Source organism: Acomys russatus, chromosome 25 (genome assembly GCF_903995435.1).
Source record: "Acomys russatus chromosome 25, mAcoRus1.1, whole genome shotgun sequence".
Lineage (NCBI taxonomy): Eukaryota > Metazoa > Chordata > Mammalia > Rodentia > Muridae > Acomys > Acomys russatus.
Window position 1 is genome coordinate 11,541,243 of NC_067161.1, and position 26,008 is coordinate 11,567,250.

The 26,008-nt window shown below is 49.4% G+C and overlaps 1 protein-coding gene across 1 annotated transcript in view; it reads left to right on the forward strand.

Moving 5' to 3' along the window:
* Positions 1-26,008, forward strand: part of LOC127207848 (phospholipid-transporting ATPase ABCA3) — a 50,366-nt gene that overhangs the window by 17,712 nt on the left and 6,646 nt on the right. The window contains exons 10-23 of the mRNA XM_051167221.1: positions 1,500-1,681; positions 4,504-4,647; positions 5,071-5,200; positions 5,997-6,151; positions 6,400-6,555; positions 6,748-6,958; positions 8,071-8,221; positions 16,802-16,900; positions 19,588-19,774; positions 20,875-21,178; positions 21,888-22,161; positions 23,599-23,803; positions 24,150-24,369; positions 24,551-24,709. Of these exons, the coding sequence (XP_051023178.1) occupies positions 1,500-1,681; positions 4,504-4,647; positions 5,071-5,200; positions 5,997-6,151; positions 6,400-6,555; positions 6,748-6,958; positions 8,071-8,221; positions 16,802-16,900; positions 19,588-19,774; positions 20,875-21,178; positions 21,888-22,161; positions 23,599-23,803; positions 24,150-24,369; positions 24,551-24,709 (2,577 nt within the window). The remainder of the gene's footprint in view (positions 1-1,499; positions 1,682-4,503; positions 4,648-5,070; positions 5,201-5,996; positions 6,152-6,399; positions 6,556-6,747; positions 6,959-8,070; positions 8,222-16,801; positions 16,901-19,587; positions 19,775-20,874; positions 21,179-21,887; positions 22,162-23,598; positions 23,804-24,149; positions 24,370-24,550; positions 24,710-26,008) is intronic.

Here is a 26,008-nt window from a genome sequence, read left to right on the forward strand (position 1 = left end):
TTAAAGGTGTACACCACTACCACCTGGCCGTAGGAGCTTTTCTTTTCTGTTCTTTTGTTTGTTTGTTTGTTTGGCTTGTCGAGGCAGGGTTTCTCTGTTTTAGATTTATTTATTTATTTATCTATTTATTTATTTGGCTTGTCAAGGCAGGGTTTCTCTGTTTTAGATTTATTTATTTATTTATTTATCTATTTATTTATTTGGCTTGTCAAGGCAGGGTTTCTCTGTTTTAGCCCTGGCTGTCCTGAACTTGCTTTGTAGACCAGGCTGGTCTTGAACTCTCAAAGATCCGCCTGCCTCTGCCTTCCGCGTGCTGGGATTTAAAGCATGCGCTGCCACAAAACAGACAACCTCTAGCTGTTTTGAGCATAAGTGTTCACCAAGGCTGTAGAGCAGACATGTCCATCCCAGCAGCAGCTGTGAGACACTTAGGTCCATGCCTGCGTGGCCTGCGACACTGATGTATCATGAGCTTTATAGAGCTTCACATTAGTTTTGAGTTCTCCCAGTTTCGCTGGTTACATTGACCTGACACCAAATATTATGTGTGTGCAGTTGTGCACGTGTATATATACATATGCATATATACATGAGTCTGTATGCATGTAACAAGTGAAACGCAAACCCATCTAGTCAGTTCATAAACTTTTAAAGATGTGTGTATGATGTGTGTATGTTTGTGTGTGTGATGCCTGCATTCATGTCTGTGCGCCACATGGGCCAAAAGAGGGAGCTGGATCCCCGGAACTGGAGTGACAGGGCGTTGTTAGCCACCAGGCATCAAACTCAGGTCCTCAGGAAGAAATGCCATGGCTCTCAACCTCTGAGCCATCTTTCCAGCTCCACTTTACAAGAAAGTTCTGCAATTTACTGGTTCTTTTAACTTACTGTTGTCTTCAAGACTTGAAGACAGTTGACTGGGGACGGGGTGGGATGTAGCTCAGTTGGTCATGTTTACCTAGGGTTCAGTCCCTAAGGCAGCGGTGTTAGCTGAGGGTGACGGCGGTACACAGTTATAATACCAGCACTGGGAAGTGGAGACAAAAGGATGAGAAGTTCTAAGCTACATAGTAAGTCTGAAGTCAGCCTGGAATACAGGAGACTCTGTTTAAAAAAAAAAAAAAAAGACTTAAAAGTTACCAGATTTGGGTCTGGAGAAGATGGCTCCGAGGTTAAGAGCACTGAGTGCTCTTCTAGAGGTCCTGAGTTCAATTCCCAGCAATCACATGGTGGCTCACAACCATCTATAATGTGATCTGCTGCCCTCTTCTGGCATGTAGACAGAGCACTGTATACATAATAAAAATCTTAAAAAAAAAAAAAAAAAAAGTTACCAGATTTGTTACAAAGCTCAGGAAGAAACTCATACTGACTTCACAGTGACAGCGCAGGGAAAATACGCATGCACGCATGAGTACGTGTGCCGTCAATGGCTGCAGGGTCTCGCCCCTCCCATCCAGCCTATATAGTTCAGGACTCCTTTCCTATGGGTCCTCCAGGCACTGGCATCCAGTGGCATGACCTCATGAACCCTGTCAACGTGGATGACGATTTCTGCTTTGGACAAGTGCTGGGGATGCTGCTGCTGGACTCGGTACTCTATGGCCTGGTGACCTGGTATGTGGAGGCTGTCTTCCCAGGCCAGTTTGGCGTGCCCCAGCCCTGGTACTTCTTCCTTATGGTGAGTGCCGATGCCCCTGTTCTTCAAGCAGGCCACTTCTTTGGGGGACAGTGGTGTCCCCAGCACTCACTTGGGACCCCTTTGAGTCCCAGAGCATGACACCTGCATAGGCCTGGGATAGAAAACTCTGACCTGTGCATGTGTCCTGAGGGCCCTTAAGATTTGTTCAAAGAGATGAAGACCTGCCTTATCTCCAGGGTCCGAGACAAGGGACACTTTTTTTTTTTTTTTTTTTTTTTTTTTTTTTGGTTTATCGCGACAGGGTTTCTCTGTGTAGCCTTGGCTGTCCTGGACTCACTTTGTAGACAATGCTGGTCTTGAACTTACAGAGATCCACCTGCCTCTGCCTCCCGAGTGCTGGGATTAAAGGTGTGCGCCACCACGCCTGGCTGGGACACATACTTTTAATCCCAGTACTTGGGAAGCAGAGGCTGGCAGATCTCTGTGAATTTGAGGACAGATTGGTCTACAGAGTGAGTTCCAGAGCTACCCATAGAACCCCTGTCTCAAAACACCAAATAATCACAATCCAGAGGCTTAAAAGCCCAGGGCCTTCCATGTACGAAGCGAGCACTCTAATACTGAGCTATATCCCCAGCATAAAAACAAGTCTCTTACTGGGTTTTCTGCCTACAAAACACTGAAGCTTTATTGTGGGTGGGCACACTTTTCAAAAATAGATAGCGCTTCCCACTGCCAGAAAAGGACACTGTTAACACCTGGCTGTGGCACTGTTAATACTTTTCTCATTGACAAAACAACTAACAAAGCATCGTAAGGCAGAAGGCTTCGTTCTGGCTTACAGTTTGCGGGGAGAGGTTCTCTTACAGCAGGGAAGGCATGGCAACAGAAACAAGATGTTGCACAGGGTCGCAGTCCAGGAAGCAAATATCCTGGGCACTGGTGCTCGGCTCCTTTCCCCTTTTCTTAGTCATGAGATAGATGATACAGTCTATATGTAATGTGGGTCTTCCCTCCCCAGCCCCCAGGCTAGACGCTCCCTCAGAGACATGCCCAGCCGCTTGTCTCCCACGTGATTCCAGATGCTGTCAACTTGACGGTGCTAGCCTTTCAGTGTCCTCCCTACCTGGCCCCTGCAGACAATTGGCTTGATAAAAGTGGGCCATAGCCGGGTGGTGGTGGCGCACGCCTTTAATCCCAGCACTCGGGAGGCAGAGGCAGGCAGATCACTGTGAGTTTGAGGCCAGCCCTGTCTACAAAGCGAGTCCAGGACAGCCAAGGCTACACAGAGAAACCCTGTCTTGAAAAACCAAAAAAAAAAAAAAAAAAAAAAAAAAAATAATAATAATAATAATAATAATAATAAAAATAAAAATAAAAATAAAAGTGGGTCATATGAGGCTGGAGAGATGGCTCAGGGGTTAAGAGCACTGGCTATTCTTCTAAAGGTCCTGAGTTCAATTCTCAGAAACCACATGGTGACTCAAAACCATCTATAATGAGATCTGGTGCTGTCATCTGGGATCTAGGCATATGTGCAGGCAGAATATTGTATAAATAATAAATAGATAAATATAGCACTTGGGAGACAGAGGCAGGCGAATTGAGGCCAGCCTGGTCTACAGAGTAAGTCCAGGATATCCAAGGCCATGCAGAGACACCCTGTCTCGAAAAACAAAAACAAAAAACCAAAACAAACAAACAGAAAGACATAAATAAATAACCAAACCTTTTTACAAAAGAAAAGTCAGCCATATGGCTGGGCCATGGTGGTGCATACCTTTAGTCCCAGCACTTGGGAAGCAGAGACAAGAGGATCTCAGAATTCGAGGCCAGCCTGGTCTACAGACTGAGTTCCAGGACAGCCAGCACTACACAAAGAAACCCTTCCTCAAATAAACAAACAAACAAACAAAATAAAAATACATTATAACCAGACTGGAAAGTTTTTTTTTTAATTCTAACAAGTATATGAACCTATGTGTCTATTTATACAGTCTTTTTAGATTTTTATCTAGCCATGTTTATAAATCCATTATTTTAGAAATGTAGGTTTACTTAAATATATAGCTTTTTTTATGAGTGAACTTTGTCATGACTATGTAGAATCCCCATGTAACGTTTCACCGTCACACACTAGCAGTTTCTGATTGATAACTAGCTCCGCTTCTTTTGTCATTTATTTATTTTTGATTCAGCAAGTATTTGTCAAGTGTCAGCTGTTGTGTTTCATCAAATGCAAGTTGACACTTATAGAGACAGACAATACTATTGTCTATAGCTGCGGAGGGACATGCCACCATTAAACTACTGCCTTTTATTATGTGAAATCCATTCTGACTTCAAAGTCACTTTAAATGTGAGTTGTGTGTCCAGGGATAACAGTGCAATGTGTGCCTCTGTGCACTGGGAACAGAACTAACACATCCTTACCTTCCTCTCCAGTGCCCCTGTCCACAGGGAGCCTGTCACATGGTGAGCAGAGAGAGGCCTGAGACACAGCTCCTTTCCCCTTGGGGCCTGACAGTACTCTGGACTGGAGTGTTCAATAATATCTCTTCATACAATTGACAAGTTCCCTTTTCTCTCTGTTTAATCTGAATTTCACAACAGTCCACTCTTGTGCCCATTTGCCAGGCTAGGAAGGCAAGAGTTAGAGCCCTCCCAGGTATAGCCAAATCAGGAAATAGGCTGGAATTCAGTCTGAGATGGTATTGTCTCCTTAACCATATGCCCTGTGGTGGTTAAGACTCAGGTTGTGCCGTTAAGCACGTTTAGTGTGTCAGTGGTAATTACTTTGTTGATCACAAATGAAATGGACTGATACTAATGACTGTGGCACCCATGTGCCTCCATCCCAGCCCTCCTACTGGTGTGGGAGTCCAAGAACTGTCGTAGGGAAAGAGGAAGAAGACAGTAACCCAGAAAAAGCTCTCAGAACCGAGTACTTTGAAGCAGAGCCGGAGGACCTGGTTGCGGGAATCAAGATCAAGCATCTGTCCAAGGTGAGGCCTTGAGGGCAGACTGGTCAGCTGCAGGCGCTCTCTCCAGGCCTGCCCCCCTCCAGCTGTCCTGAGCATCTGTCGGAGGAGGATAGGGTCCCCTTCTTGTAGCTGTTCCTAAGCCACTCTGCAGGGCACACCTTCCCTCCGCATCTGACCCCGTGCTGGCTGGCATTGTGTTGTGGCATTGTGCACCTGTCGCCACCTGTCACGAGCTTCTCAGTCCATGTACAGTGGATGCACAGTGACAACAGGAAGGGCATGTAGGGACTAACAGAGGGATGTAGCCTCTGCCCCACAGTTCTGTTCTGTGTGTTGATTCGCAGTACCTTGTTTAGTGTCCTGAGATATTAGGGTCATGTTTCAAAGGAAAAGGAAGGCCTTAGGGCCCCAGGAAGTCACAGCAGCCCTTTGCCTTACCTGCAGGTGTTCCAAGTGGGTAATAAGGACAAGACGGGCATCAGAGACCTGAACCTGAACCTGTACGAAGGACAGATAACAGTCCTACTGGGTCACAACGGTGCTGGGAAGACCACGACGATGTCCATGCTAACAGGTGAGAGGGGACACCGCGTCTGTCCGTCTGTGCCTGGCGGGCCCTTCCCTTGGGATGGTTTACGTCAGCCTCAGCTTTGTTTTCTCACATGGCTTTCAGTCTTTCCCTGTAACGTTTTAACCCTGTGGCCCAGGGGAACATACAAGGAGCCTTTAAGCAGTTCCCACCCTACTCTCAGCCTCTGCCTGTGAATGCCCCAAACCTGGCGAGTTCAGCAAAAACAAATAAGACTAATTCTCTAGCCACGGAGGAACAGATCCACCCATGTTGATTGACTCCGATCCCCCTGTGCTGGGCTAGGGACACGAATCAGTGGTGGAGTGGTTGTCTGGCATTCACTGAGCCCTAGGTTCAGTCCCAGTACCCACGGGGACAAGGGACAAGAGGAAGGAAGGAGGGGACTTTTCATCCCTAGTGTGTTCCACCCGTCTGAAGCTATTCCCGTCTTCCTGAAACACTAAGGTGCTTGTGAGTAGCACACACCTTGGTGTTGAGAGCGGAGCGTTTGACAATAATGGGTCCAGGACCTACACACACTCGTGTGAGAGAAAATGAGAATGAGTTTTTTCTTTATGGCAAAGTGGTGTGTGCCTTGTCACAGAGCCGGGCCCCCGTCGTCTGGCTGCCTCTGCCCTGCTGGACAGAACCTCACATGGGAGAGTGAGGGGGTCCAGGTACTCTGATAGAAGCCTTAGTAAAATGAGGGGGCACATGAAGGGAGTCAGGGAGGACACTGTACCTTGCACAAGTGAACAAGGTGTTCATGGTGGATTTGGGGTCCTTGGTTTGGCTGCAGGTCTCTTTCCCCCTACCAGTGGACATGCATATATTCACGGGTACGAAATTTCCCAAGACATGGTTCAAATCCGGAAGAGTTTGGGCCTGTGTCCCCAGCACGACGTCCTGTTTGACAACCTGACAGTTGCAGAACATCTTTACTTCTATGCACAGGTACGTCTGTGGGTGACAGGGACACATGGATGGTGACTGTTCCCTCCTTGCAGCTGCCCCTGTGTGCCCTGAGCCTCACAGCAGTCTGTTCTGAGGAGCTATGCCATAAAAGCAAGGGTGATCGTGGAGGGACAAGCAGTGTCCAGCGATAGCACAGGAAGACGTCTCTTGAGCTAGAGAGCTTGCTGGGATGGTTTCGTTCCTGTCAGCACCACCTGCCTTACAGCCTCTCATCCCCTGTCTTTCAGCTTAAGGGCCTGTCTCTGCAGAAGTGTCCTGAGGAGGTCAAGCAGATGCTGCACATCCTCAGCCTGGAGGACAAGCGGGACTCGAAGTCCAAGTTCCTGAGTGGGGGAATGAAGCGCAAGCTGTCCATCGGCATCGCCCTCATAGCCGGCTCTAAGGTATCAGGCCGGGTGGTCTCTGCATGCGGCCAAGCCAGGCTCCCACACAAGGACAGACCCAGGGGTGATGACGACAGCTTATCAAACCCCCACCTGGAGCTGCAGAAGGCCACCCAGCTCAGCCAGCCTGGGGCTAGGATGTGTGGCTCTGTCATTGTCACAAGGCTTCATTCACCTCTGCCCACCCTCCAGGTGTTGATGTTGGATGAGCCGACCTCAGGCATGGATGCGGTATCCAGGAGGGCCGTCTGGGACCTTCTTCAGCAGCAGAAGAGTGACCGCACCATCCTGCTGACCACCCACTTCATGGATGAAGCTGACTTGCTGGGAGACCGCATCGCCATCATGGCCAAGGGGGAGCTGCAGTGCTGTGGGTCGTCACTGTTTCTCAAGCAGAAATACGGTGAGGAGTGTGAAGGAGGGGTCCAGGACAACCTCAGTTTCATGACAGGGCCAGTGCTTCTACCATCTGTGAAGGGTCCAGACAGTAGCTGGGCAAGGCCTGCTTTAACCTTCCTCTTCTCTTATCCCACACAGAGGTGTGTGGGGATGGCAAAGCAGAGTATCTTGAGTGGCGTGCTCTTGTTAACACACAACAGGGCTGCCCAGAGCAGGAATCTGGGGTAGACAGGAGTCCTGTGAGAAGAGGTCTCTGGTGCTTTTCTACTTGTAGCTCTCACTAAGAGCACTATTCACTGCACAACCCAGCCCAGCAGGTGGCGTTATAAGCCAGGACTCAACCACCTTGCTGTATGGAGTGCCTGGCCTCGTGTTGTCACATCCTGACCTAACATTATATGCCTGTCTCATACCCTCAGACCAGAGTGCTCCTCCCTCACAAAATGCCCCATGGTTCACACCTTACCTCTCCTGTGCCCTAGAGATCCCCAGTATAGCCAGAGCAGGCTAGGAAAGGGGCCCCCATCTAAGTGGCTGTGTGCCTAGTGAAGATGCCAGGGTTCCTTTACCAAAAGAGAGTGTCGTCTGTTCATCCCTAATAGGGCCTCAGGAGTTTTGCTTGCTACTTCTTGCCTGTCTACCCAGTTAGCTGAGCCCTTGGTTGTCCTGGGTCCAACAGCCTTGTCTCTGAGGGAACAAGAAAGGGCCATTTCCACCAACGCATTATTGGATAAGAAGCCAAATGGGAGTTCAGGGTGTGCAGTGCAGTCCCACAGCTCCCTCCCGCTGTGCCTCTTCCTTGTAGCAGGGATCGGCATGAATCCTACAGTACAGGCATACTCACATACTCTGGGAGTGGTTTTATCCTCAGGAGGGCTTTGGCTTCCTGTAGCTGTACCTGGCTACATCCAGTGACCCAGCCTCCCCAGAACTTTCCCCCAATAGGTTGTGGGAGATGACACCCTGCACTGCCGTGAGGAGCATCTGTTCTGGCCCAGTTGTATGCAGCTGTACAAGTGCTTTCCCATGATCCTGCCTGATGGGAGCCACAGAGATGTGGCGTGGCAGCAGAAGTGGGACCACCAAAGGTCCTCACACTCGGTCCCCGTGTTCCAGGAGCTGGCTACCACATGACACTGGTGAAAGAGCCACACTGCAATCCTGAGAGCATCTCTCAGATAGTACGCCACCATGTCCCCAATGCCATGCTGGAGAGCCATGCTGGGGCGGAGCTGTCCTTTATCCTTCCCAAGGAAAGCACACACAGGTACGTGTCCTTGAGTGCACAGGTCCAGACCCAGGAAGGCCCCATGGCTGGTATGACGACTGGGCATCTCATCCGTTGGACCAGGGATGCGGGGGTCAGACCTGAAGCATCTTCTGGGCTGATACTACTTACTGCTAATCCTGCAGAGAGGCATTGCCTGTGCCTGAGGAAGACAGACAGACATCAGGCAGGTCTGCATCCATACCCACACAGGACTCCCTTCTAACACCTGCTTGAGTGTATAAAGCCTATCGCCAAACAGTGATGCTTACCTGTCATCCTAGTACTTGGGTGACAAGAGGCAGGAGGATCATTTCAAGGTCATCCTCAAAGCCAACCTAGGCTGTGTGAAACCCAGTCTCAACCTCCCTCCAAAAATAAGTCAATAAGAAAATATGTAGCGGTGCATAAACAATTATTTCCGGAGCTGCCATGCGTTTGCAGACAAACCGTGAGTGCTCAGAACTTCTCCATCTCAGAACCTGAGACAGTCAGTTCCCTCATTCCCATGACTCAGCTACCTACACCAGGCGGCACAAGAAGTAGAAACACTACTTGGAAACTGCAGTAGTGTTGATATGTTTTTAAATTGTGTGTGGGGGCTGGAGAGATGGCTCAGTGGCTAAGAGCACTGCCTGCTCTTCCAAAAGGACCTGGGTTCAATTCCCAGCACCCACATGGCAGCTCACAAATGTCTGTAACTCCAAGATCTGACACTCCCACATGAACGGCCATAAATTAAAATTAAATAAAATATTTTTAAAAAATTATGTGTGGGGAGGGGTATGTGCACTTGAGTGCAGGTAGAGGCCAAAGGTGTCAGAGTCCCCTACAGCTGGAGCTCTGGGCGGTTGTGAGCCACCTGACGTGGGCGTTAGGACTGACTTTGGTCCTCCGCAAGAGCACTTCATGCTTTTAGCTGCTGAGCCATCTCCCCTGCCTGAAGCTTATATTGAAGTGTAGGCTATTGAGGGGATGGAGAGATGGCTAAGAGCACTAGCTGTCCTTCCAGGCCACTTCGGCACTTGTTGCCGAGCCTGATGACCTGAGTGTGACGCCCAGGCCCTGTGTGGTAGAGAGCCATCTCCTGCACTTGTTCTCCTCTGGCCATCTCACGTGCATGAACAGATGAGTGAAATGAAAACCTGCAGTACATTCAGTCATGTGTCTCAAGGTTGCCGTTGCTGTGACCAAACACCGTAACCAAAACAAGGTGAAGAGGAAAGGCTTTAGCTGGCTTGCACATGTTCACTGAAGGACATCAGGACAGGAACTCAAATAGGGCATGAACCTAGAGAAGCCAGGATCTGACGTGGAGGCTGTGGAGGGCTGCTGCACACTGGTTTACTCAGCCTCCTTCCTTACAGAACCCAGGACAGCCCAACAACAGCCATCCCAGATCAAACGCTGTATAAGAAAATTCCCTGCAGGCTTGGCTGCAGCTTGACTTTATGGAGGCGTTTTCCCAATTGAAGTTCCCTCCTCTCAGATGACTATAGCTCAAGTCAGGTTGACATAAAACTTACGTCATAAACAATTGACCCCTTGTCATCTTGACACACACAGACATGTCACTGTTAACCCATAACCTCTCCTTTCTTGTTCATCCCTAAGATTACACATTTATATAGACAGTTGTTATGTTTCAAACCTGGGACAAATGGCTGAGGTTCTCCCAGCATCCCTCAGTCCCCACCTGTTAACAGGGCCCTCCTGGCTGGCATACCCCACTCTGATCTCTCCATCCCAGGAGGCTGGGCTGCTCTTCCTCATATAATCCAGCCGTTTTGGTTTTGGTCGCCCGCTCTCTCTGAACCTTTGGGCCTCCTGGCTGCTGCACTTGGTCACTGTCCCCTCACATGGCCCAGCTCGGTCTGGTCATGTCCACTCTGGACACTCCCAGATGTCTCCCACATAGCTATGCTCTCCCACATAGCTACAGTAAACATACCTAGGAGCAGTCATGTTCTTTTCCTTTTATTTATTTTTTCCTTCATTCATCTGGTGCTGAAACCCTGAACCAGTCATGTTCCTTTTCCTTTTTTATTTCTTTTTTTCATTCATTTGGTGTCAAAACCCAGGATGGGTCATGTTTCTTTTTTCTTTTTTTAATTTCTTTTAATTCAACAATATAAAACATCTTACAAACTTAAAAAGTCCCACAGTCGCCAGGTGTGGTGGTGCACGCCTTTAATCCCAGCACTCCGGAGGCAGAGGCAGGTAGATCGCTGTGAGTTCAAGGCCTGCCCTGGTCTACAAAGGAAATCCAGGACAGCACAGAGAAATTCTGTCTTGAAAAACCAAAAAAAAAAAAAAAAAAAAGTCCCACAGTCTTTAAAATTTACAATATTTCAAAATTTCAGTCTCAGCTGTGCAGTGGTGGTGCACTTCTTTAGTCCCAGAACTTGAGAGGCAGAGGTAAGCAGATCTTTGTGAGTTTGAGGCCAATGATCTACAGAGCAAGATACACATAGAGAAACTCTGTCTCCAAACACAAACAAACAAAAAGAATAAATAAATAAAAATTTAGTCTCTTTAAAAATCTAAAGTCTCACTGGGCATGGTGGCACACGCCTTTTATCCCAGCACTAGGGATGCAGAGGCAGGTGGATACCTGTGAGTTCGAGGCCAGCCTGATCTACAAAGTGAGTCCAGGACAGCCAAGGCTACTCAGAGAAACCCTGTTTCAAAAAAACAAAGAACAAAACCAAAAAAACCCTAAAGTCTCAGCCAGGCACAGTGGCGTACACCTGTAATCCCAGCACTCGAGAGGCAGAGGCAGGCAGATCTGAGTTTGAGGTCAGCCTGGTCTACGAAGCCAATCCAGAACAGCCAAGAATACACAAAGAAACCTTGTCTTAAAAAAGAAAAAGAAAAAAATCTAAAGTCGATGGGCGGTGGTGCACACCTTTGATCCCAGCGTCGGGAGGTACAGTCAGGGAGATCACTCAGAGAACAAGGCCGGCCTGCTCTGCCAAGAGAAGAGAGATGCAGGACAGCGAAGGCTACATAGAGATGCAGGACAGCGAAGGCTACATAGAGAAAATCTGTCTCAAAAAAAAAACAAAAAACAAAAAAAGTCCAAAATCTCTTCTAAAACTTCAAGTCTTTCAACTGTGGGCCCCTGTAATATACAAAATAAGTTAAATACTTTATTTCAAGAGGGAAAGGCCAGGGCTCAGTGCAAAGCAAAGCGGAAACAACCTCCAGCCGTGACTAAGACATCTCCAGTGTCTGGGACCGTCAGGAGGCCACGTCTCTGGCTCTGCCCTCAACAACACATACAGATTGTCTCCAGGCTCAGGCTGGCCCACTCCGTGTCTGCTGCTGCCCTTCGTGGTTGTCCCATGGTCCTGGCATCTCCAAATTGCCACGGCCTCTGCTGCAACTCCTGGGTTCTCTGAGAATTCCAGCCCTGCTGTAACCCAGTGCCAAGCCTCAGCTGCTCCTTGTGACCCGTTTGTGCCTTCTGTACTAGTGCCACCTGGAAGGCTTTTACACATGGCCAAGTTTGGCTGTGAGCGTGTAGTACAACCTAGGCTACCCCTGTACCGTGGCTTCTGTGTGCTGACTCTGAGGAAACACTTCCCAGAAGACTTCACCTCAGTGATGCTGGTCTCCTCCTCCTCCTCCTTAATTTTTTGAGACAGGGTTTCTCTGTGTAGCCTTGGCTGTCCTGGACTCGCTTTGTAGACCAGGCTGGCCTTGAACTCACAGCGATCCGCCTGTCTCTGCCTCCTGAGTGCTGGGATTAAAGGTGTGCGCCACCACGCCCAGCCCACTGGTCTCTTCTTAATCACAGCTGATTTCCCAGCTCCAGCTAGCCAACGTTGAGTATGCCAGCGAAGCAAAGATTTCATGTTAGTGGTTCTGGTACCTTGTTAATCATAGCTGACTCTTTATCCCCAGTAACCAGAACCATAGCTTCATAACTCAAAATACGCAGCAGCCCCGATAGAGTGACTCTGACATCCCCCAGGAACTTCACAAGGCAAGCCTCCGTTACCCATATTTCTCTCAACACTTACCTTTCTACCTCCCACAGAACACTTCATGACTTTTCTACCCCAAAGTTCCAAAGTCCTTCCACAGTCCTCTCAAATGCACATGGTCAGGTTATCTCTCAGAAATACCCCACAATCTGTGCACCAGTGTCTGTGTCATTTAGGGTTACTATTGCTTGGTGAAATAGGGAGGGAAGGGTTTACTCGGCTCACACCTCCACAGCACTGAAGGAGTCAGGCCAGGACCTTGGAGGCAGGAGCTGAAGCAGAAGCTATGGCTTACTGCTTACTGGCTTGCTCTGCCTGCTTTCTTAGAGACCCTGAGACCACCAGCTGGGGTGACCCCACCCACAATGGCGGGGCACTCTCACATCAATCAGTAATCAAGAAAGTGCCTTACAGGCTTGCTTGCAAGCCTGATCCTATGAAAGAGTTTTCTTTTCTTGCTTTTTTTAATTTTTGGTTTTTCAAGACAGGGTTTCTCTGTGTAGCTGTCCTGGACTTGCTTTGTAGACCAGGCTGGCCTCTGTCTCAAAAATCAAAAAAAAAAGAGTAGCTAACACATCAAATAGGATTATGTAAAGTTTTAAAAAAAAGATGTATTTACTTTATTTATTGTCACAGTATAGATGGCTGTGAGCCACCATGTGGTTGCTGGGAATTGAACTCAGGACCTCTGAAAGAGCAGGCGGTGTTCTTAACTGCTGAGCCATCTCTCCAGCCTGATTATGTAAAGTTTTGAAGAGGTTTCTAATGGTGTTTTTTGTTTGTGTAACACAGAGACTCAAAAGCAGGGCCTCACGCATGCTAGACCACCACCCCACCACTAGGCTACACCGCCCAAGACCACATACTGTGGGCTTATTTCATTTATTTTTTATTTCATGCATATGGGTGATTTGCCTGTAGGTCTCTTTTACCATTACATGTCTGCAGTGCCCACAAAGGCCAGAAGAGGGTTCTGGGAACTGAACCCGGGTCCTCTGTAAAAACAATAACTGCTCTTCTGAGCCATCTCCAGCCAAGTAATGCAGCTTTATAGTAATACGATGTTCCATGCCTTGGGGACCCCACAGTTCTAAAACTCCAGTACTAGTTGGGTAGTGTAGTGGTGGCGCACACCTTTAATCCCAGCACTCGGGAGGCAGGGGCATGTGGGTCTCTGTGAGTTCGAGGACAGCCTGGTCTACGAAGCAAGTCCAGGACAGCCAGGACTTCACAGAGAAACCTGTCTCAAAACAACAACAACAAACCAACCAACCTTGCATTATTATGCACTCATTTCACATTTTTTCCCAAAAGCTGTGTTAATACTTTGCTTTTTTGTTCTTGTGGCTGTTGTTTTTTTTGTTTTCAAGACAGGGTTTCTCTTGTGTAGCCTTGGCTGGCTTTGACTCGCTTCGTAGACCAGGCTGGCCTCCAACTCACAGGGATCCACCTGCCTCTGCTTCCCGAGTGCTGAGATTAAAGCCGTGCTTCACCACTGCCCGGCAATAATTTCCTTTCAGGAAGCCCCCGTCTCTGTCATTAGTGATGGTGTGTGGACAGATCCCTAATAGCAGTGCAGCCATTGCCAGATCTCTTTCTGGAAGAGGAAGCTTGCTTTACTTCTCCATCATCAGGATAAGAGAGCATACACCTTTAGAGGGGCAGGAGGTTGAGATGGGGTATCATTACATGGCTCTGGCTGACCTGGAACTCGCTCTGTAGACCAGGCTGGTCTCAAACTCAGAGGTCTGCCTGCCTCCGCCTCCAAGTGCTAGGGTCAAAAGTGTGCACTACCACATGCAGCTCAGAGTGTGTACCTTCTTCATGGTTGCTTGCTTTGAGCTAAGTTGTTTGTTGTTGTTGTTGTTTGTTTTTTAGCGTTTATTTATTTATTTGGTTTTTTGGGGGACAGGATTTTTCTGTGTAGCTCTGGCTGACCTGGAACTCACTCTGTAGACCAGGCTGGCCTTGAATTCAGAGATCCACCTGCCTCTGCCTCCTGAGTGAGCTACCACCACCTGGTCATCTTTCTCCATCCTGCCAGCCGTGGGGAGAATGGCCTCACATCTGCTGGCTTGAGGGCGCCGCCTCTGGGTAGCGTCTTTTGCTCTGTTATGGGTCACTTTTAGATGTACATATATGTATAACTAGCAAGGTTTTGGTCCCAGAACCATCATATCAACCGTTTCATTGCAACTTCCATGTGGTTATGTGATTCACGTGTGCGTGTGACTTTGTGATATTGCTCTTCATATAGATTTTATGTTTTGTGCATCACGTCAGTTCTATTGTGATTTCTTACATTTTTATTCTCAAAGTGTTCCCCTGCCTTACAACCAATTAATAGTTAGACGGATGTTTGTTTTTCAGGTTACTTGTTTCTTTTCTGGTCTCGGAGTCAAAGTCCAAGTGCTCAGAGAGGGAAAATAAGTAGGAGTAGAATGACACAGCAAACCCTATCCCCTCCTTTACATTTTCTATGAACTTAAAACTTTTTTTTCCTTGGTTTTTTGAGACAGGGTTTCTCTGTGCAGCCTTGGCCATCCTGGACTCACTTTGTAGACCAGGCTAGCCTCGAACTCACGGCGATCCGCCTGCCTTGCCTCCAAGTGCTGGGATTAAAGGCGTGCGAGCACACCCAGCTTGAACTTAAAACTTTTTAAGGAGAAATAAGAGCTTGGGATATAAATGTAGTTATAGCTCACTAGTAAAACACAAGCAAAGTCTCAGGTTTGATCACCAAATATGTTTTTAATTCTTTTGGAGGGGGGTGGGTTTCAAGACAGGGTTTCTCTGTGTATCCCTGGCTGTCCTGGAACTGCTTTGTAGACCAGGCTGGCCTCGAACTCACAGAGATTCTCCCACCTCTGTCTCCTGAGTGCTGGGATTAAAGGCATGCTCTAGCACGCCTAACTTTTTTTTTTTCCATTTTATTATTTTATTCGTATTACATCTCGATTGTTAGCCCTTCCCCTGTTTCCTCCCATTCTTCCCTCCCTCCCACTTCCCCCCTTCTCTCTGATTGAGGGAGACCTCCTCCCCCTATATATGCTCTTAGAATATCGAGTCTCTTCTTGGTAACTTGCTATCCTTCCTCTGAGTGCCGCCAGGCCTCCCCATCCAGGGGACGTGGTCAGAAAAGGAGCACCAGAGTTCGTGTGAGAGTCAGATCTCACTCTCCACTCAACGGTGGAGAATATCATGATCGTCGGCTAGGTCTTGGTAGGGGTTCGAAGTTTTTTTTTTGTTTTTTTTTTTTTTATGTTTACAGATTTCATTATAGATGGTTATAAGCCAACATGTGGTTGCTGGGAATTGAACTCACGGCCTTTGGAAGAGCAGTCAGTGCTCTTGACCTCTGAGCCATCTCTCCAGCCCTGGGGTTCGAAGTTTAATGTCTATATTCTCCTTGGCTGGTGCCTTAGTTTGAGGAGGACCCCAGGACCCAGATCTGCCTGTCATAAAGTTCTTCTTGTAGGTTTCCAGGACCCTGTGGGTCCTACTATTTCCTTATTCTTCCATGTTACTCTCGCCTAAAGTCTCAATAGGATGTCCTCTCCTCTGACCCACTTTCTTGGTAAGTAAAGTTTTTCTTGGTATGTATCCCTTGGACTAGTGTTTTGATATAAGTGAGTATATACCATTTGTCTCTTTTTGCTTCTGGGTGAGCTCACTCATTATAATAATTTCTAGATCAATCTATTTGTCCACAAATTTCAGGAATTCCTTGTTTTTAATAGCTGAGTAGTATTCCATCGTGTAAATGTACTACAGTTTCTTAGTCCATTCTTCTACTGAGGGACACTTAGACTGTTTCCATGTTCTGGCTATTATGTATAAAGCAGCTATGAACATGGTGGAGCGTATGTCCCTGTTGTGTGATAGGGCATTTTCTGGGTATATTCCAAGGAGTGGGATAGCTGGGTCTTGAGGAAGCCCTATTCCCATTTTTCTGAGAAAGCGCCAGATAGCTTTCCAAAGTGGTTGTACTAGTTTGCATTCCCACCAGCAATGAAGGAGTGTTCCTCTCTCTCCACATCCTCGCCAACACGTGGTGTCATTTGAGTTTTTGATCTTAGCCATTCTGATGGGTGTAAGATGGAATCTCAGTGTCGTTTTGATTTGCATTTCTCTGATGACTAATGAGGACGAGCATTTCTTTAAGTGTTTCTTGGCCATTTGATATTCCTCTGCTGAGAATTCTCTGTTAAGTTCCAAGCCCCATTTCGCAACTGGGTTGTTTGGTTTTGTAGCATGCCTAACTTTTTTTTGTTTGTTTGTTTTTTGAGACAGGGTTTCTCTGTGTAGCCTTGGCCATCCTGGACTCACTTTGTAGACCAGGCTGGCCTCGAACTCACAGCAATCCACCTGCCTCTGCCTCCCGAGTGCTGGGATTAAAGGCTTGCGCCGCCACGCCCGGATCGCATGCCTAACTTTTAATTCATTCTTTTTTTTTTTTTTTTAAAAATTCATTCTTAAAGAAGAAAAAATGGTTGCAAGAAATTGTTCCACCCTGTCTTGCCTCCCTGTATACAGAGGCAGTTGTTTAGAAACAAATTATTTAGAAAGGGTCTGGCTCTCCTTTCAGGTTTGAAAGTCTGTTCACCAAACTGGAAAAGAAGCAGAAGGAACTGGGCATTGCCAGCTTTGGAGCCTCCGTCACCACCATGGAGGAAGTCTTCCTTCGGTCAGTAGGTGTGGGCTTTGTCTGTCCCGGACTGTTACGGGGGATGATTTTGTTAATCATATGAAGCACTGTCAGAGCCTGCAGGTGTGGGCAGAGCAGGCCGGGGGCTCCAAGCCAGAGTTCAGATGTGACTTTTACAGACACCTGCATAATCAGGAAATCACAGCTTCTGTGGGGAAAGTGTCTGGGCTACCCATGATCCTTCATGAGACAACCACTCCACGCACAGGTCAGCAAGGTGTGGCCTACCCCCACAGGGTTTGTGCCTCTACACTGTAAGTGGGAAGATCAGCTCTCAGATCCTTAGAGCAGCAGACGCAGCATAACAATGGACCATAAGCTATAAAACCTTGTGCCATGTGTTCAAAGGCATCTGTCTCTGCTGCTGTACGGACCAACAGGAAAGGCCAGCATTACTGCAGGGAGACCAGTGGGTAGAACTGGGCACAGAAGACATTTGTGCACCTTGAAATAGAACAGCCAGGAGCAGGGGAGGGAAGGAGGGAGGGAGGGAGGGAGAGAGGGAGAGAGGGAGGGAGGGTGGGAGGGAGGGAAGGAAGGAAGGAAAAGTTGTTTGCTGACCTGTGTCCAACACAGAGCAAATCAGAGTGGCTTATGGCTGTTAAGGTTATTTTTTATAAAACTGTGTTTGTTTCTTTTAGTTTCTCTCTTAGCCCAGCTATCACTTAATAATTGAGACTCATATTTGTTAGTAAAGTTTTACAACATGCTGGACGTGGTGGCACACACCTTTGATCCCAGCCCTCAGGAGGCAAAGGCTGGTGGATCTTTGTGAGTTCAAGGCCAGCCTGGTCTACAAAGTGAGCCCAGGACAGCCAAGACTACATAGAGAGACCCTGTCTCGGAGGGAAAAAAAAGTTTTACAACACAATCTTGAGCAGTTTAAGCCTGTTCTTAACCCTCTATGTCATCCTGACTCCATCTTTGCCAACGCCCCCCCCCAGTTGTGTTTTTTTTTCTTTTTACTTCTTTCCTTGCTCCAGCTGAATCTTCTCCATCTCTCCTGCACCTCAGCAGGTAGCTGAATCCCCTGCTTCCTCCCCTGACTCCTCCTCCCCTGGCTGGCAGGAAGTCCAGCCCTATTCTCTCCCCTGCTCATCAACTGGCTATAAACTGTTTTATTGACATACAGGCAGACAATTAGGGAGCAGAGTTTATACAACATTTACACAGGAAATTCTCAGAACAAGGCTTGTAACCAGATATGGGGTGTTATTTAACAGAAATCAGCATTTGAATTACACAATAACCTTATGCCAACATTTGGTGCAGTCTTGGTTGAATAAAAAAGCCACAGGCTGGGCTGGAGAGATAGCTCAGAGGTTAAGAGCACTGTCTGTTCTTCCAAAGATCCTGAGTTCAATTCCCAGCAACCACATGGTGGCTCACAACCATCTATAATACAATTTGATGCCCTCTTCTGGTGTACATGCAGATAGAGAGCACTGTATACATAAATAAATAAATATTTTTAAAAAATAGCCACATGCCAACCTGCTGTCGACTGTAACTGAGGGCTCACTTCCAGACTGTTCTCAGAAGCTGTAGGACCTCTGTCTCCATTTTCTGGGACTAGGTGCCTGTGTAGCCCCAGCCCATTTGGTCTCCCCATTACATCTAGCACATGGCCCCACCCCGCCTCTGGCCTTGCCATTTTACCTCAGCTCCAGGCCACTGCCTAACAGGGATTTTTGAGTAATTCTGAGTTTCTGTCAGACTGCCAAGGGTCCTCAGCCAGCAATAAAGGCAGCAGCACATGCAGGTGCTCAAATGGCCTGTTGTTAATTTAAATAAAATATGAGTGTGATGGTGACACTTGGTGTCTCTGATTTGAATCTGGTTTGACCCTAAAAATAATATGGGCCTAGGCCCGACAATGGCGCACAGCACAACCCATCAACCTGAGTTTGGTCCCTGAGGCCCACGTACAGAGGCGACTCCCCAAAGCTGTCCTTCTGACTTCTACATATATATGGCAACACACACACACACACACACACACACACACACACACACGCACACACACACTTTTTAAAAGGCCAGGCATGAGAAATGAGAACATGTTTACATTTTAATCCCAGATATGGGAACATGGGGCTGCTTCACAGCAGCTGACTGTGATTTGCCTCGCGCTTTAGCAGTCATTGCTTTGCCAGCTGCAGATGGTTTCTGCAATTGTGTGAAGTCTGGAATGTTGGAGACTTTTCAGAGGCTAGGGCCGGGGAGGCAGTGGAGGTTGTTGGTTGGTTGTTGGTCGTTGGTGGTAGCAGTTTGCTAAGTAGTGGTGTACAAAAAAGAAACAAGAAGAAAAATAAGATATCTTGATGGTGAAGATCAAACTCGCCCCCAAGAAGCTGGATTCCCCCAGTCAGCAGGGTGATGTCACCCCCTTTCAGACCCCGACTTTACTCAGGGATCTCTTTCCTTGCCCCTCTATCCTTTTTTCTTCTTACCTAGTGTTAGGGGGTTACAAGGGTGGAAGAAAAGGGGTGGAGAGGGAGGAGGAAAGAACCCACAAAGTAGCAAACGCCAGCTACAGACAGGTAGGCAGATCTGCTTCTGCTTCAGGGCCTCTTTTGAAAGTCCTGTCTGTGTCTTGGGGGGGCCAGTGGCTTCACCCCCTACCCACGTGCTGAGATCTGGCGGGTGGCTGTGTTCTGGTGCAGGGTTGGGAAGCTGGTGGACACCAGCATGGACATTCAAGCCATCCAGCTTCCTGCTCTACAGTACCAGCACGAGAGGCGGGCGAGCGACTGGGCTCTGGACAGCAACCTATGTGGGGTGATGGACCCAACCAATGGCATTGGAGTCCTCATAGAGGAAGACGAAGCTGTGGTCAAACTCAACACAGGGGTGAGCACCTCAGGCGGGCCCACACAAGGGCTGCTCGGGAGGGTTGTTGTCCACACGGAGGGGTCTCAGCAGAAGACAGAGGGTTGGTGCTGAGCAGGTCAGCAGGGAGAGGAAACATTCGCATGGCTTTCTTTATTTGATGTTTTTTTGAGAAAAGAGCTCACTCTGTTGTCCAGGTTGGCCTAGAACTCAGTATGTAGGCCAGGCTGGCCTCAAACTTGTAGTGCCCATCATGGCTCTGTTCTCAAGTGCTGGGATTATAGGTGTGCTCTGCCACATCCAGCTAAAATGTCTTGATGTTGATGTCTTAAGCGCTCACAGAAAACTGTGTTTGCTTTTTTTTTTTTTTTTTTTTCCGAGACAGGGTTTCTCTGTGTAGCCTTGGCCATCCTGGACTCACTTTGTAGACCAGGCTGGCCTCAAACTCGTAGCGATCCACCTGCCTCTGCCTCCCGAGTGCTGGGATTAAAGGCGTGGACCACCACGCCCAGCTGTGTTTGCTTTTGACAATGAAATGGCCTTGTTGGGGAGCCTGCCCTATGCCAAACTCTGTGCTACCCTGCCTTGATAGCCACCTAACAAGGTAAGAGGGCAGCGGGGAGGAGCCTGCTGCTGTCTTATAGCCAGAATACCACAGTCTGACCCAAATTTATAGCCAGCATGTGTAGAGCCTGAGCCTGGGTGCTTGCTCCCAAGGTCCTGAGACCCTCTGCTCTGAAGAGGTCAAGAATGAGAGATGTAGTGCAGTAGAGTCCAGGGCGGCAGGTGAGGGGCGTGGTCCGTCTGCTTATGTATAAACCAGGCCAGAGCCTTCTATATGGTGATTCTTCCAGCAAAGGGCAGAAGAAAGGCAGAGAGTCCCAGTCAGAGCCTTAATACTCTTTAAGAAAAGTATCTGTGACCACAGTGGGACATCGCAAACCCATGTAGGGCCCTGCAGGCGCATGTGCCCTCCCAGTTTTTGAGCTCCGACCATGGCCCCACATCACCACAAATTGTTCTTGGTGTGGCTGCCTGGGAGGATGTCAGCCGCAGTCTCAGTTGCTGCTGCTTGGGTCAGCACGTGTACAGCCCTTGTCCTCTGCTCACCTCTACCTCAGCTTGCACTCCACTGCCAGCAGTTCTGGGCCATGTTCCTGAAGAAGGCTGCGTACAGCTGGCGGGAATGGAAGATGGTGGCCGCTCAGGTCCTGGTCCCCCTGACCTGCATCACCCTGGCCCTCCTGGCTATCAAGTACACCTCAGACATCTTTGACGACCCTCTCCTGAAGCTGAGCCTGAGCGAATATGGTAGAACAGTTGTGCCCTTCTCCGTCCCAGACTCCTCCCAGCTGGGGCAGCAGTTGTCTGAGCATCTCAGAGACATGCTGCAGGCTGAGAGGCAGGAGCCCCGCGAAGTGCTAGGTAAGGAGTAGCTGGGGGGTGGGGTCCAGAGGTGCGAACAGTGTCAGTCTGTCTCGGGTGGGTCATCCTGTTAACTTTCCTTTGCTTTCGTGTCACATTTCGCATCCCTGGCACGGCCAAGTTCATGTCATGACAATTAAATGTGCCCTCAGATATCACCAGATGTCCCTTAGGCCAAAGGTCACGGTACTGAGTCAGAGACGCAGGCACCCTGTTGGGGCTTGGACACACCCATTCCTCAGACCGTGTATCTGCGGAATGCAGAAGTCCAGTGGTCTTTGTGTGCCTTGCCTTTGTTCATGGCTGCTGAGTGTCTTCATGTGATACGGTGCTCTCATTCCAACACCTTGAAATTTAAAACAGCCTTGAGTCTCTAGTAGCCATAGAGCAATGTTGCCCCCAGCTTAGAACTGCCCTGATCTGGTTAAATGCAGTATACTGGCAGGTTTTCTCCTTTTGTTGCTCCCTCCCATGTTGTGACCTGAGTTCCTGTGGACAGATTGATGACAAAATGGCAGAGTTCCTCCTTGGTAAATGGGTGCTTCTGCCAGCAGTTGGGAAGCTGTCAGCCCCATGGTGGGCACTGCTGGCCCAGCAGAGGCCGCAGGAGCCCAGGGTCTCAGCTGTGCCTGTACTGAGTCCCTGATGGGAGTCGTTGGGATGGTGGCGTTTGTCCCACCTGGTACACTGACACTGCCTTACTCCACAGGTGACCTAGAGGAGTTCCTGGTTTTCAGGGCCTCAGTGGAAGGGGGTGGCTTTAATGAGCGGTGCCTGGTAGCGACTTCCTTCAAAGATAGAGGAGAACGGACAGAGGTCACTGCCTTGTTCAACAACCAGGCGTACCACTCCCCAGCCACTGCCCTGGCCCTCGTGGACAATCTTCTGTTCAAGCTGCTGTGTGGTCCCCGGGCCTCCATTGAAATCTCCAACTATCCCCAGCCCCGGAACACTCTGCAGGTTGCCAAGGACCAGTTCAATGAGTACGTGTGCAGCCCCCACACCCGTTCAGGTGTCCCTCGCCAGCCCGGCTGTCGGCGCAGTGCCGGAATTAAGGCTTTGTAGACGGCAGAGTGCTGAGTCCACCCTCAGATGCTGCTGCTTTCTGGTCAAGGTCGCTCCAGCCCCTCAGCCTCTCACACTGACCACTCAGCCCCTCAGCCTCTCACACTGACCACTCAGCCCCCCGGCCTCTCACACTGGCCACTCAGCCCCTCGGCCTCTCACACTGACCACTCAGCCCCTCGGCCTCTCACACTGACCACTCAGCCCCCCGGCCTCTCACACTGGCCACTCAGCCCCTCGGCCTCTCACACTGACCACTCAGCCCCTCGGCCTCTCACACTGGCCGTTCCTAACGCCCGTCCCAGGGCCTGGTGGGCATCTTCGCCTTCTCTTCCGAGCAAGGTCCTCAGCAGTAGGGCAGGTCTGTGCTTTGAGTTTGAGAAAGACAATCACATCCGGTAGACTTCAGGCTGGAAGGCCCAGTGATCAGGCTAAGGGGCACAGACACCACAAGGACAGTCATCCAGGCAGGGTGCCGACCTAACATACCAGTCATTTGTGAAAATGTCATGTGCAGCATACAGCATACAGTCAGGTGCTTGTTGTGTAGCTGGACGTGGCCCCTTCACCTCAGGGTCCTCAAAACAGCTCTGTACCTTCTAGCAGTCACTCTCATCCTCCTGAAGCTCAGGCCTCGAAACTGTTCATCCGCTCTGTCTTTGTAGGGCTTCCTGTTGTGGTTGGTTCATAGAAACAAAATTGTAGGGCACGTGACCTTTCAGCACGGCATTTCCAGGCCCTGTTCCGCCTTTGCTTCTCCCTCCTTCCCTTTCTTTTCCTTGTCAAATACCTTTTAGTTTTTTGGTTTGGTTTGGTTTGGTTGTTTATCAGTTTGGTTTTTGAGATAGGGTCTTACTATGTACTTTTGGCTGTCCGTAGACCGGGCTGGCCTGGAACTCAGAGGTCCACTGCTTCTACCTCTCCCATGTTGGGATCAAAAGTGTGTGCCACCACACCTAGCTTGATACTACCCTTTATGCCAATACCATTTATTAGGATGATCTGAAGACTGTTAAGCCCTGGAGTAAATAAAGCCTCCAGTGCCTGTCTCCAGAAGGTGTTGCTGTCAACCAGCCATGGAGCACAAGATGCCATGGGAAGGGGGTTTATCTACCACAGAGGTCCAGGGACAGAACAGTGACTAGAGGTGATCAGAGCAGGGCAGAAGTTCCCAGAGGACACCATGACAGTCAGAGGTACACAGGGACAGAAGCAGCCTAAGGGAGGACACCAGGAGGAGCCGTACCCACTTATCCCCCTTAAGTGGTTTGGCCACTGACCATGGATGTGGGTGGTCGTGACCAAGGGCTCAATCTTTCCCACTACCCAGACGCACTGTGCTCTGCCCTCCCCAGGGGCCGGAAGGGATTTGACATTGCCCTCAATCTGCTCATCGCCATGGCGTTTCTGGCCAGCACCTTCTCCATCCTGGCTGTCAGAGAGAGGGCCGTCCAGGCCAAGCACATTCAGTTCGTGAGCGGTGTCCACGTGGCTACCTTCTGGCTTTCCGCTCTGCTGTGGGACCTCATCTCCTTCCTCGTCCCCAGTCTACTACTTCTGGTGAGTGCTGGACCTCTCTCCTCCTCAGCAGAGCCAGGGAGCACCTGGGGTCACCTTGCAAAACTGCAACCAGCAGGGCAGACCAGGTAGCAGGCGATTTGGTCCTGATGCAGAAGCACGGTTGGAAAGGCCAGGTGGTTTCTTCCCTGCCCTTTGAAAGGCAAGTACTGGGCTAGCTGTCCTGGTTCTAGCTCCAATAGCCAGACAACTCCTCAGAGAGGCCCCAGGGTGACAGCCATTAGGTCTGGCATGGCCAGTCAGAGCCTAAGGACTCCTGAATGCCCCTGACACCCCCTTCCTCTGACAGCCTGCGCACTGACCTGTCTCGTCTCTGCCGCCACCGCAGGTGGTATTCCAAGCCTTCGATGTGCAGGCCTTCACGACGGATGGCCACATGGCTGACTTGCTGCTGCTCCTCATGCTGTACAGCTGGGCCATCATCCCTCTCATGTACCTCATGAGCTTCTTCTTCTTGGCTGCGTCCACGGCTTACACCAGGCTGACCATATTCAACATCCTGTCGGGCATCGCCACCTTCATCATGGTCACCATCATGCGCATCCCAGGTGGGTCACTGACCACCACCCTAACCATGTTGTCCCAGGAAGCCCCTGTTCAGCCAGTCACAGTGGTGGGAGGGTGTCCGCAGCATTCTCCCAGGGGCCGGACCTGACCTTCCCTGCCTGGATCTGTATCCAGCGTATCGTGTCTGCCAGCACTAACTGGTCTGTCTATACGTCACCACAGCTGTGAAGTTAGAAGAACTCTCCAGAACCTTGGACCACGTGTTCTTGGTGCTGCCAAACCACTGCCTGGGCAGGGCGGTCAGCAGCTTCTATGAGAACTACGAGGCTCGGCGGTACTGCACTTCCTCAGGGATTGCCGCCCGCTACTGCAAGAAGTACAGTGAGTGCCCAGATGGGGCCTTCCTCGGATCTCAGGCTCTACAGGCTGAACTGCCCCCTTTCCCCACCAAGGGCCTCATAGTAATGCCTTCTCTGTTCTGTGTAACACAGTACCAGAGGCTGATTAAGTTGTAGACCAACGCGCGCAAAGGGCAGCTACAGGCCGCGGGCCTCCTGTCATAGAATCCCAAAGTGACTTGAGATGAGTTGACTCTTATGTCCTCTAGCCTCACATAACGTCAGGGCTCAGTTAGGAGCCTGTGCCCTGCAGAGTGTATTCAGTGCCAACAGCCTTTCAGGGGCCCCACCTTTGAATACCACAGTTGGATTAAATTTCTACCTTAAAAAAAAAAAAACTTAGCCTAAAAAAAACACACACACACCTTTAATCCCAGTTCTTGGGAGCCAGAGGCAGGTGGATCGCTGTGAGTTCGAGGCCAGCCTGGTCTACAAAGCGAGTCCAGGACAGCCAAGGCGACACAGAGAAACCCTGTACCACTTTCATGCTTGGTGCCCAGCGGCCAGAAAAGAAGATCAGAGCCCCTGAAACTGCAGTTACAGTTGGTTGTGAGCCACTATGTGGGCCCTGGGAATTGAACCTGGAATTGAATCTTTCTCTAAAAGAGAAACCAGTGCTCTTAACTGCTGTGCCTTCTCTCCTGCCCCAGATGCCCACCTTCCTAATACCTCACAACAGGGATTGCATTTCAGCTCCATAACAGGGCTCCATGTTCTGAGTCATCAGACCCTTGTCCACATGACCTAAAAGTCCCACATCTGCCCCTTACTCCTGCTTGGCGCAGATGTTCTGGGCCTGCATCTGGGCATCTGACTTTCCCACCTGTCCTGGTACCCTGCAGCTTCTAGAATAGACTACTCTCCTTAGGTCATTAACTAGTGGCCTCTTCAAATGTCTCTCTCCCCCCCCTTCCCTCCCTCCCTCTCTCTCTTTCTGTTTCTCTTTTGGTTTTTCAAGATAGGGCTTCTGTGTAGCCCTGGCTGTCCTGAGCTTGCTTTGTAGACCAGGCTGGCCTTGAACTCACAGAGATCACCTGCCTCTGCCTCCTGAGTGCTGGGATTACAGGTGTGCACCACCACGCCCAGTGTGTCTCATTTCTTCACAAAGTCACATTCACGGATTAAGGGTTAGACCTAGTTGGTGGTGGGGGCTTCTTATACCTGGAGCCTTTACACTTCAGCTGTCAAGTCAGCAGAGGCCGCATGCCCTCAGGCAGAAGTGTGGTCTCTCCACTACATTGTTGAACATCGCCCTAGCAAAGAGCTTATGGGTGCTTGTCCC